This window comes from Erithacus rubecula (genome assembly GCF_903797595.1).
Source record: "Erithacus rubecula genome assembly, chromosome: 22".
Lineage (NCBI taxonomy): Eukaryota > Metazoa > Chordata > Aves > Passeriformes > Muscicapidae > Erithacus > Erithacus rubecula.
The window spans coordinates 3,297,058-3,309,241 of NC_136674.1; the positions used below are offsets into that span (position 1 = coordinate 3,297,058).

At 48.8% G+C, this 12,184-nt stretch overlaps 3 protein-coding genes across 5 annotated transcripts; 2 read left to right on the top strand and 1 right to left on the bottom strand.

Moving 5' to 3' along the window:
• CTNS (cystinosin, lysosomal cystine transporter) lies at nt 1-7,645 on the top strand. The gene is made up of 11 exons (XM_079325127.1): nt 1-351; nt 539-612; nt 1,318-1,396; nt 1,949-2,033; nt 2,124-2,227; nt 3,080-3,211; nt 3,946-4,045; nt 4,139-4,258; nt 5,317-5,487; nt 5,684-5,801; nt 6,150-7,645. The coding sequence occupies exons 2-11, from the start codon at nt 549-551 to the stop codon at nt 6,278-6,280; spliced, it is 1,104 nt and encodes a 367-aa protein (XP_079181253.1). The 5' UTR covers nt 1-351; nt 539-548; the 3' UTR covers nt 6,281-7,645.
• Nucleotides 7,044-11,020, bottom strand: TAX1BP3 (Tax1 binding protein 3). Of its 3 annotated transcripts, none has more exons than XM_079325128.1 (4): nt 10,895-11,020; nt 9,167-9,286; nt 8,819-8,896; nt 7,044-8,605 (listed from the first exon to the last, which is right to left on the bottom strand). In XM_079325128.1, exons 1-4 carry the CDS (start codon nt 10,931-10,933, stop codon nt 8,468-8,470), a joined length of 375 nt encoding a protein of 124 aa, XP_079181254.1. In that variant the 5' UTR covers nt 10,934-11,020; the 3' UTR covers nt 7,044-8,467. The 3 variants fall into 3 exon arrangements, with proteins under 3 accessions (XP_079181254.1, XP_079181255.1, XP_079181256.1); XM_079325129.1 differs by lacking the exon at nt 10,895-11,020 and adding an exon at nt 10,780-10,827; XM_079325130.1 differs by lacking the exon at nt 10,895-11,020 and adding an exon at nt 10,655-10,706.
• A 90-nt stretch (nt 11,021-11,110) lies between these two features.
• EMC6 (ER membrane protein complex subunit 6) lies at nt 11,111-11,917 on the top strand. The gene is made up of 2 exons (XM_079325131.1): nt 11,111-11,274; nt 11,371-11,917. Exon 2 carries the CDS (start codon nt 11,413-11,415, stop codon nt 11,743-11,745), a length of 333 nt encoding a protein of 110 aa, XP_079181257.1. The 5' UTR covers nt 11,111-11,274; nt 11,371-11,412; the 3' UTR covers nt 11,746-11,917.
• The last annotated feature ends 267 nt before the right edge of the window (nt 11,918-12,184 follow it).

The following is a 12,184-nucleotide window of genomic DNA, read 5'->3' on the forward strand; positions in this document are numbered from 1 at the left end:
CAAGATGGCCCCCAGGGGCGGCCGCAGCGGCGTGGTGGGCGCTGGGCGGGGAGTCCACAGGCCATCGCCTCACGTGAGAGCTGAAAAGGGAAGAAGCGGGACGGCGCTGGGCACTGAAATAGGTGGGGTCCCCCTGCTCCCCGGTACCGCCGCCTCGGCAGCGGCGCGTTCCAAAGCACCGGTTACTCCGCTCCGCCGGAGCTGCGGAGGAAAGGGCGGCAGGACTACAAGTCCCAGCGTGCACCGCGGCGCGGCGCCAGCGGCGAGGATCCGGCGGGGACGCGGGGGCTGCCGAGATTTGTAGTCCCGCGCGTTGGTGTGGGACGGGTCCGCCACGGGAGCCGCGCTGAGGTAAAGATATGCCCGGGGCGGCCGGACAGACAGAGGGACGGGAGATCGGTGCCCTCCGAGGGGTGCTGAGGGTCCCTCGGCCGGGCTGGCGGCCGTGGTGCGGCTGTTTGCCGCGGCTGCCAGCGGAGGGGTTGGGCTGTGTGGCCGTGTGCGTGCTGAGGAAAGCTTCTCCCTGCTTTTTCTGCAGCTTTTCCATCATGAGGACGCGATACCTGCTCCCCACTGTGCTGATCGTCTCGCTGGCGCTGCCGGGGCCTGGCGGTGAGTGTTCAGTCAGCCCAGCTCGGGCCCACAGGGCTCCAGAACAGAAAGAGATGGACGAGGGCAGCTCTTTATTTATCCCATTGCATCTCTCCAGTGATACCTGTGCCACCTTCCCACCAGCTCTCACACGTTCCCTCAATTTCTTGTGCTCCTACGCTGTACTGAGGCACCTCATGCTCCAAAATCACTTCTGCAGATTAAATACTGGGGAACTCCTCTGCACATAACTTCTTATGAACAAAAAAAAAAAAGGATGTCCAGGCCAACCTGTGCAACTTCTCTCTCTGTTTCTGTAAATGTATGTTCTCTTGGACATCTGGGTACTTGGTTTGAATATGTTGCCCATAAAATAATTTTATATTAAATTTGTGACTCCTAGATCACCAGGATCACATCAAGAACCAGGGTGGGTTTGCAGTACCCTATAACCTTCCCTTGGCAAGAACTTTTGATATACTTAAAGCATTTAAATTACTTCCTTGCAACATGTTCAAGTGACAGTGGTTTACTTCTCTTTTTAAGTTGGTTGGTTGGCTTGAAATAAGTTCTCCCTTTGCTTTTTGTCATGTACACTTATCTGATTGATCTGATACTGCAGGGACCAATGGGTAAAATGTCTATGGCACAAAAAAAGTAGGTTGTTATTCTGAAGGAACTATTCACAGCAATTAAAGTTCGTGTGGGTGTTTTTCCCCCCCACAGATGGAGCCATTGTGTTGTCAGTCCCTGAAGTGGTTTCTCTAGAAAGTGGAAGTTCAACAAATGTCACCATCTCTCTGAGGTAAAATCGTGATTGAAGCTTTACTTTCCCTGTGGAACACAGGCTGTCCTCCATAAGTGTATTTATAGTTCTTCCCTTTCTGAAAATTGATGCTTAAGTGAAAGTTTCATTCCCTAGAAGGATCACATCCTGGACAAATGCTCATTTGAGTTCTTTAGGAAAGCAGTGCAGGACTGTGTCACTTGGAAAGGTTTTGTTTGTTTTGTTTTGCCTTTCTGCTGTGATTTCCATCCTTCATCACCCCAAGTACACGTGCCTTGTTTCTGCCCTGCTTCAGCACAAGGGCAGGACAGGATATGATCATATGATCCTTTGGTGACTTTGCCACTTGTGTGGAGAAGAAGGAGGTACAATGTGGCCATGCAACCATCACTGGATCAGATAAAAGAGCCAATGCAACACTCACACGCTTTGCTGCTGGTTCCTCTGGGTATGAGCAGGTTCTGTTTTGTGTGAGTTGCTCATTGCTGGAATGAGCAGATGCTCCCCTGCAGCCCCAAAGCAATCTCTGAGCTCAGGCACCAACCTAACTTGTTTCTTCTGCTTTCTCAGGGCTCCACTAAATGAGACACTGGTGATAACTCTTAATATTACACATTCCTCAAAGCACAGCACCATTGTTGAACTTCCTGGTGAGGTAAGTGACAGCACAGACTTGTAACCTGATGCAAAAAGTTCCTGTTATTATGGTGCAACTCCTCTTTCTTCCCTCTGCTCTGCCTTGCAGGTACAGTTCCCTGCAGGTCACACTAAAGCAGACTTCCAAGTGAAAGCAGATGATGTGGGACAAGTAACAGTTTACCTTTTTGCCAACAATTCTAATTTTACTGGGTGAGAAACTGTTTTTTTTTGTTCTACTTACTATCCTGTAGCTTCCTAGAAGTTGGGGTTACTATCCTAGGAGTTAAATGGGACATGAGTGGGATGCAGTTAAGAAGATGGGGTAACCCTGCAGCAAATCCCCAAGTATTCAGATAAATAGAGAGCACAGAAGCAGAGTGATGTCTTAAATTTAATTACAAGATGACAGAGTTCTCATGACTCCTTAGTCTGGTTTTAATAGTGCCTCCCAAATGTATGAAGATTACATATCAGCTTTTCTGATCTGGGAAGCATTTGGCTGTCAGTGTCCAGTGGGATACTGTTCTTACTGTGCAGGATTTGTTCTGGAGTTGCTGGGGTGCATCAGTTAGGGGACCCCTCTGCTCACAGAGGCCAGTTCTCCCTCCTAGGAAAAGCCTAGCCAGATGGAGAAAGCTGGATTGTATTTACTTGTAGCCCAGATACAGCAACAGGATACTCCTGTTTCACTTCCTTGTTTTGCTTCTGCTCTTGAGACTGGAGGCAAAGGCAGAGGTGAGCACGTGGAACACTCACAGGGCAGCAGGATCATGAGGAGTGCAGCTCTGCTCTTGCCTAACAGACCCTGTGCTGGCAGAGTGCAAGCCACAGGCACAAGGTGACCCTTGGGAGCATTCCCATGGTGAAAGGATGGAATGGAAAGACTCAGGAGTCCCAAACATAACAAGGCCACAAATTAAAAGAGGAGCAACTCAGCTGAAACCAACCAAATCTTTGTCTTGTTTCAACACCTGGACTCTATTTCCTCTCTCAGGGTAGAGCAAGGTAAAATCTCTTGAAAAAAAGCCTGACTTAACTGATTCTTTTTGCATTAACCATCAGGCCTAGGATTCAATTTCAAGTGATCCACAGCATCATAGTGAGATATGCTGATGAGGTGATGGGCTGGATCTATTTCCTTGCCTGGTCCATCTCCTTTTACCCTCAACTCTTTGAGAACTGGCGACGGAAGAGGTAACGAGATGTGTTTGCAAGTCACTGAGGCACTTCTGCAAATCATCTTCATAGCTTCAGTTGCATCCCTCTTGGTTATTGGGAATTATCCATGGAAAGATGGGGGGAAAAGGGAAAGGTAGGGTCTGAATAATTGCAGCCCCAGGGAGCTTTTACATATACAGGTTAGAGGGAAACCAAGTGCATCCTACAAACACCTGATGCTAAGGTTTGGCATCCATTATGAATTTGTGATAGAGGAGACTTCCCCATTCCCTTTGGTGCCATGTTGTAAATCACCTGGCTGAGCCAGCTGTGATGATCACTTTCAAAGATTACCAGCCTTGAGAGCTGTTTCTCAGACACCTCCTTGTAGTGTCATCATTAGGCCAGTAGTTCCCCTGGCTTAAGTGCTAAGTGACTCGAAGTAGGAGCATTATCATATATGAAAATGACACCATTTGATCTGGCACTGATGCACTTGTGCTTTATGGATTCAGGCTGGAAGGGCTTTATCAGTCAGAGCTCATGAAATGGTGCAGTTAAAGAGCAGAGACATGAATTGATCCATGGGAGCTCTGTTATTTCACCCAGCTTCCTGATGAACTCACAGCATTGTGTGGTCACAATGCCTGAAGCTTTTGCTTACACCAGAAACTGCCTATAAATCATTACAGTCCAGGATTAATTTGTCCCTGGAACTGCCTGTAACTCTCTAATGTATGTTTCTTTTTTTTTTTTTTTTCCTTCTCTAGTGTTGTTGGACTAAGCTTTGACTTTCTAGCATTAAACTTCACTGGCTTTATAGCATACAGTGTGTTTAATGTTGGGCTCTTCTGGATTCCCTTGATTAAGGTGAGCATGATTCTCTCTTAACACGTGCTGGGGGTGGGTATGTGCAGAAGGGAGTTAATGCACGTGGCTGGTTTTGCTTTCTCTTACCTTCAGGAGGAATTCCTGGTCAGTTATCCCAGCGGGGTGAACCCCGTGGCCATCAATGATGTTTTCTTCAGTCTGCACGCTGTAGCCCTGAGCCTCGTTGCCATCGTTCAGTGCTGCATCTACGAGGTGAGTCTGGGTGCTGGGCTCACCTGCGGGCTCTGCCAGAGCTCCCTCTGCCGGCCACCTCCCTGCTCCTTTGGGCTCCAAAATCTCAAATTCTCTGCACTTCCACCAGCCTTTCCAGGAGCCAGGCTTCACAGTCCAGCTGCCTTCAGCTTTCCTGAGCTAGCAACACCTCCACTAACCTTATCTACTTCAGCCTCATGGATATTCTGAGATTATAAGTAAACTCTTTAGGGACTCAAAATAACTGAGGCAAACAGCCAAGTTCAGAAAGTTCCCAAATAGATCTCTAGCCAACACATAGATTACAGCTCTTCACAGCACAAATGCTTTGCTGTTTGCTTAGAGCATTCTTCAAGCTAGGATAGGACTTTAGATACTCCCTGCAATTCAAACACAGTTTTTTTTCAACTTCTTTTCTAAAACAGCTGTAAACACCTTTTTGTAATTCACACCTTTTCAAGTGAGACTGATTGTTACAGTCAAGTGGTTCTCACTTAATCCCATTGATTGTTCCACTCAGGTGGTTCTTTGTTTAATTTTCATTGTAAAAGCCTCTCATCTGAACAGGTCAATTTTCTCTAGATGTTAGCTGTTTCTCTCTTGGGGTTTTTCCTTTGGTCACACTAAACCTAAAATTGCCAACAGCCCATCTGTCATCATTGCTAAGTACTGAAGACTTTTCTAGTGAAAAATTAAAAAGCAACCATAAATCTTTTGCCAAAATAGTATTACCAGCTTTTTGCACATACAGGAACTCTTGCTCTCATCAGACTGAATTTTGGAGATCTGTTACAGATTATGCACCATAAATACTCAAGAATACTGTTCCCTATTGCTTAGGGACAGCAGCATTTTAAACGATTGATATGAATATTGCCCATCAGATCTTGCAAACCTCCAGCTGGTTGCTGTAGCACTTGCTTAATTTTAAAGTTCTCCTGGTTCTAGGCTGACTGGTAAAACAGGCTTGGACTGTAGTGTTGCAGGGTCCTGAGCAAAGTATCTTTGTGTCAGGGGATGTGTGACCTGGCCAAAATGTATCTGTGTTCCTATTTCAGAGAGCAGGTCAAAAAGTATCCAAAGTTGTTGTTGGACTCTTGGCACTTGCATGGATCTTCACCTTCACAACCCTGTTCCTGGCTGCAGCTGAGCAGATGACATGGCTGCAGTTCTTGTTCTGCTTCTCCTACATTAAATTGGCAGTCACACTGATAAAATACTTCCCACAGGTAAATGTGAACTGTTCTGCTTGCATTCCACATCTCTGCCACCCTAAGCTTGCAGTGTATGCTCTTGAAAATCTAAATTAAACCACCCATGATTATTTATTAATAGTGACAAAGCAGTAGAATTGTAGTGAAAGCTGTTTGAAAGTCAATCCCAAGTGCCTGTGCATGACACTCAGACCTCTTGTCACACTCCCAGGCCTACATCAATTTCCGTCGGAAGAGTACCGAGGGATGGAGCATTGGAAATGTTCTCCTGGACTTCACTGGGGGAAGCTTCAGCCTCCTCCAGATGTTTTTGCAGTCATACAACAATGGTAAGGCTGGAACTGAGGTGCTGGAGCCTGTCTTAATGGGGTGGGAGGTCCCACTACAAAGCAGATATAAAGCAGTAGGTTATCTCAGAAGAATGATGCTTGTGCTGTGTTGTGGGGAAGCTGTTCTTATAGAAAGGACAAAGAAGCTGTTCATATTCCCTCAAGATATAAAATGAAGTAGCAATCCTGGAGAAACTACAGGAACAGTTATTAATTAGCTTGGCATAAGGTGTGCACTGCAGTGTTAGGTGTGTCTGAGCACTCCAGGTATAGACATGAACTCTAAAGTGTTCTAAGACAAGATTACACTTGAGGAGTCAAGCTTAACTCTGATTTTGTGTTTGACAGATGAGTGGAGGTTAATCTTTGGAGATCCAACCAAGTTTGGCCTGGGTGTCTTCTCCATCGTGTTTGACATTGTTTTCATGGTCCAGCACTACTGCCTGTACAGGAGACGAGGCTATGAACCCTGTGAATGACAAACACCACTTGTGGAGACTAAAACTTTAAACTCAACTTGTCCCTGCCCTGATCCTCTCTGGGCTGGAACACACACTGTTGCCTAAATGCCTTAAGGACAGCAAGCTCTCAGCTGCACATGGGACTCTTGTGCCTGTTGAAGCTGCACACACAGCTCAGTGGGAGCTGTCCAAGCAACACATGGCTCTTTTTTCACTAACCACAGGGAAGAGAAAGACCTAAGTGATGTCTTTCTGATTGGAGGTGAAGCACAAAGAGCAGAGTTCTGTCTTCCAAAAAATCTGAGATTATGTTTAAGCAACCACTTACTATTTTTAAGCAATGACTGAAGACTGTCTGTGGATCCAAGTGCTGCTGCTGACCTTTCCCAGACAGCTCACAGTCCACCACCACTCAGGCTGGCCACAATGGTACATCACAATAATGATGTTGGTAACAAATGCACAAATATTACAACTTGAACTCTTTATTAAAAAAAATCCTATCAAACAAAAACTATATTCTTATTTCACTAAAAGCTCTTTCAGAGGTGGTAAGACAAGTAATTAGAAGGGAATCTATGCATTTATACTTGAATGCTTAAAACATAATCTTTCTAGGTGTCAGCCTAAGGAAAACTAGATCCCAGGTGAGGTTTGACAGTTCCCCACCAGTGAAACCAGACCTTACTGACCTCAGTAATTCCACAACCTACTCTTGAGCCAAAAAAATGTCTCAGCTGGAAGCACCCAAGTGGCACTCTTAAAAATAAGGAGACACAGCTCAGGAAAACCAATTTTGTTTTATTGTGTGTAAAATCAAGTGAAAAAAGCAGTACAAATAGCAGTGTATCTTTATAGTAACAAAAATAACTCCAACTTGAAAGACTTAAAATTTACTACTGAAATCTTAAGTTACAAAACTCCAAAGCAGGATTGTAGTAATTCCAGAGATATAAAATTGGTAAGTAGGCATCTGCTGGTGTGCACAGAACAGTCTGAGATGCATCAATCACAATGTACATGGCACAGCAGTAAGGTACTGAATAAATTAGTCTGCCACGTCCTCATGCTCTATTTACAACAGCTTACCTCAAGGCTGCTTAAGGAAACTATAGATATGTATAGATCAACTGAAGAGGATTAAAAACTCCAGGTTTTGGATAACTGTAAAGCTAAAAAACCACAGGATGCTAGATCATGGACTTAGGGTTGCAGCAAGAATCTTCAGTCCTGTGGCATGTTGATTTAAACCTACTTTAATACTACTAGAAGTTTAAATTTGGTCAAGAGGCACTTCTGCAATTTACTGGCATATTCATCTCTTCCATCCAATAAATCACTGATTTAATCAGTCTTCTAAAAGACAAACCAAAATCCCTCCCATTTCAAGTCTGATAGAAGTGGAATGAGGAACTGAAAACTCTACAGCTACAAGCAGCATTTCTGGTAAGTTTAGGAACACTGTTTTGTTTCCTGCACCACATTCCTTTAAATTAAACTCAGTCTGATGGTACAAATTTGGAATAAGAATTCAGGTTTTTACCCTGCCAGTGAGGTTGAACTGTAGTATCCATTAAGTTGCAGTGTACTTCACAGGCATGGATGTAACACTTGTGTGTTACTCAGTTATTTCTTGCCTGAAGAAGCTGCTTTGTCCAGGGAATCTTTGCAGGAAACTGTAATGCCCCAAACCCTTCAGCCACTCTATCTTGCACACAGTGAAGGATTAGTAGAGTGCTCCTCCCCACAGCACTGTGCAGCTCTTAACTCTGGCATTTGAATTTGGTAGTGGGGGGGACAGGACAGCTCCCTTCTAAAAGCTTAGGCACAGCAAACCCTCTGGTCTCCCATAGCAGAAACCACATTTCCTCCTAAAAGAGGAGGCTTGTATGCTACAGAAGAATCCTGTCCAAGTTTAAGGCTTTTCCAGTTGCTCTTAGATAACTTGGGTCTGTCCTGTCCTGAAAGCCATGACTACAGAGTCTTGCCATGTACCTGCAGGGCAGACTTTAGAGAAGCACTCTGCTGAGGGGAGTATTGATTTACTACTGCCAGTTACACCAGAAGAAGTTAAAAAAGTAATGTTTACCACAGATAGGAACATGCACTCCTTCCAGACAACCTGTTCCAGTCTAATATTTGTTTCTTTCCTTGATACCAGTCTATACATCTCCCTCCCCACCCCCTCCCCAGCTGGATGATGGATTAGGACAGCATGGATTGCTGCACAGCCTTCTGCAGGGACTTCCTGGTCACCAGCAGCCGTACCACCTCCTCATTCCTTTTGGTCAGCCTCTTCCTGGCCTGGTCATGGGTCACCATTGTCATATCCCAGCCATTCACCTGGCAAAAAAACCCATAAAATGAGGCAGGTGCAGGGACTCACAGGTATCCTATCAGAACCACGTAGTAGATATGGTTATGCTAAAGTTCAGTTTATTTATAAACCCCACAAACTGTCCTGGGAAATACCCAGGAAGATTATTTTCCCCAGCACATGCTTCTCTGCACTGTGCAGCTGGTACTGCATCAGTACTGTCTTATCTTGGTGCTTACCTGCATGATCTTATCTCCAATCTGGAGTCCTGCAACTTCTGCTGGGCCTCCCTCTGTCACCCTTGTTACATAGATACCCTGGAAAAAAAATTAAGTGTCCATCTACTAAATATGGGAGAATTCAGTACTCAAGGGCCATTTGCAAAAAAGCTCTGTAGTGTATTATGAGATTTTACTTAAAAACAGGCTTGTGCAATGTTGTAAAATAGAAAAGGTGGAGAAATCACTTGAATAACCTCAGTTGCAAGTGATAATGGGGCAACAGAGTAGCTGTGGTAGAGGGCAGATGATGATTTGCGTATCTCAGCCTTTGGGAGAAGGAGTTGATACAGAAAAAGGTTATCTGACCTTGTCAGTCTTGTCTTCAGAGAAAGGATTCTGAGTAGGGTCCTGATCAATGCCACCCCCTATGCTGAATCCCAGAATCAAATTGTCACCTTGACGAAGCTTATGTATTTCAATTCTTTGCTGGAAAGAGAAAGAGATAAAACAGCTGAGTATTGTGAGGAGTGGAAGAAATTTCAAGTGCATTTCAGACAGATGCTTCAGATCCAGTTAGATTGTCCTTCACAAAGATCCCAGGACACAGCCCAGCACCTCAGTGACTCAGAGCTTTCCTGCCTGCCTGGGAACAGAAAGGAACAACACTAAAACCAGAGCAGGTCTCTTTAAACATGACTCATGCCTTGATAACCAGCAGCCACTCATGACCAGCCTCATCTTGCTCATTATCCACATGCCTTATGATCCTGCTAGTCCTATCAGCAGAAATAACAACCTATTATTAGGACAGTTCTTTTTCAGGATAACTTTTATAACCCGCGGCAGGTTCCTCACTGCCCGATGCACAAAGGCATCTGACCAGCTTTGTCCATTCTGTCAGCATTGTAGAAATGCCAGCTGGTGCAATTCCTGAGCCAGGGTGAAAAGCCATGGTCTTAACTGACACAATCCCCTCTCAAAAGGTGCTTCAACCCTATCTAATGGAAGATGTTCCTGCTCACTGCAGGGGGGTGGATGAGATGGATGCCTTCATGGACAAGCCTTCCAACCCAAACTATAGCGTGATTCTCCTCTCACAGCATTGTCACACAGACCCTGAACTTCCCTACTAAATTCCAAACTCCCTGGGCACACCATCCGTGTCCTCAGCTGGGGCCACACACCCAAGCACAACCTCAGTTCCCATTCCAGCCAGGGGAAAGCACAGAATCCCTCACTTGCACTGCGCGTTGATTAAACCCATTATCTCACTTTAAAAGCTCTGCTTCCTAAACCCCACCCAGACCAGCAGGTGCTTATCCTGCCCCTGCCCCCGCACAGGGGGCACCGCACCGAGCGCCGCAGGCTCCCGGTACCGGGAGAACGCGCGTCTCGGCGGGGTTCGCTCCCTCTGTTCTCAAGCACCGCTCGAGCAGCCCCGGCCAGGGCTCGGTCCCTCCGTTCCCCCTCCTTTCCCCCTCCGTTCTCCCAGCCGGTATCGCGGACGGACAATCTGACAGCCCCGCGGCGGGGAGCGGCCGCCGGGGCGGCAACCGGGACCGGCGGCGCTGCGGACCGGGGCTGCCCGGGCACCTCCGCCCTCCGACAGCCCGCAGGGCGCTGCCGGGCGGCACCGCACCGGTGTCCCTGTCCCACACCCTTCGCCCGCTCCTTCGACGGAGCATCCCCGGGGCGGCACCTCTGCCCGCTGACAGCGCGCAGGGGGCGCTCCCGGGCTCCACCGGCATCGCCCTCTTCATCCCCGCCGGCGGCCTCCGGTATGGTACCCCCGAAACAGCGGTGACCGGCTGCCCCGGTACCAACGCCATGTCCGCCCCTCCCGTCCCCGCTCACCACCACGGCGGTGACCGGCTGTCCCGGTACGAACGCCATGACCCTGCCACCCCCATCCCGCTCTGTCGCCCCCGTTTGGTGCGGTCCTGCCCTGCCCTGTCCCGTCCCGTCCCGTCCCCGCTCACCACCACGGCAGTGACCGGCTGTCCCGGTATGAACGCCATGACCCTGCCACCCCCATCCCGCTCTGTCGCCCCCGTTTGGTGCGGTCCTGCCCTGCCCTGTCCCGTCCCCGCTCACCACCACGGCAGTGACCGGCTGTCCCGGTACGAACGCCATGTCCGCCCCGTCGCCGCTGCCGCCGCCCGAACAAAAGCGCCTCGCCCGGCCCCGCCCCGCGCTGCCCGCCAGCCAATCCGGCCCCGCCCCTCATTCCCCATCAGCCAATCCGACCCCGCCCCTCATTTCCTATCAGCCAATCCGGAGCCGCCCCGCTCCCGGCGCGCCGCCCGCGCGGCCGCGTCCCGTCGGCCCCCAGGCCAAGATGGCGGCCGGGCGGTGGCGGCGGCGCGCTCGGTGGGGGCCGGGCTCGGCGGGCGGCCCGCGGTGACGGGCGCTGTGTGCGGTCCCTTGACACGGTGCGAGGCCTGACGGAGCGGCGGGGCCGCCGTGGATGAGAGGTACGGAGGAAGGGCAGGACGGGCGGGAGGGCCCGCGGGGCTCTCCCCTGGCCTGAGGCGGGCGGGCTCGTACAGCGTGTGTTTCCTTCACCTCAGAGTCGGTGCGAGCCAGGAGGTGCCCGAGCCCGGCGCGGAGCCATGGCCGCCGTGGTGGCCAAGCGCGAGGGGCCGCAGTTCATCAGCGAGGCGGCGGTGCGGGGCAACGCGGCCATCCTGGACTATTGCCGCACCTCGGTGTCCGCCCTGTCGGGAGCCACGGCCGGCATCCTCGGCCTCACCGGCCTGCACGGCTTCATCTTCTACCTGCTGGCCTCCGTGCTGCTCTCCGTGCTGCTCGTGCTGAAAGCCGGGCGGCGGTGGAACAAGTACTTTAAATCGCGGAGGCCGCTGTTCACGGGGGGGCTCGTGGGAGGGCTCTTCACCTACGTGCTGTTCTGGACTTTCCTCTACGGAATGGTTCACGTGTACTGAGCGGCCCCGGGCCGGCGGCGCAGCGGGACTCTTGCCAAAAGTCACTACACAATAGGCCAGCTCACCTTCCAAACTGTTGTCCATAGCTCGTGTCGTTAATGCTGTTGGTAAATTACGTCCAAGTACAAATTAATCGGTAGCACTGTTCTAATTAAACTGAATGTGAAGCACCGCTTGGATGCCTCCTGTATTTGTTTCTGTGTTAAGGGATAATTTATGTCCTTAAGGGCAGGCACAGCTGTGGGGTTTGATTCATATAATCCCTTGTATCTTTTGTATTTTGGATACACACACCAATTACAACCTCCTCTGGATGTGCTTCCTGTCACTACACACAAATACACCACTCTGAAATAATTAAATTACTTTAAAATAATTCCACTGACACGAAAAAATATTTAAGTGGATATAAAGGTTTGGTACAGAAATGTACATGGAA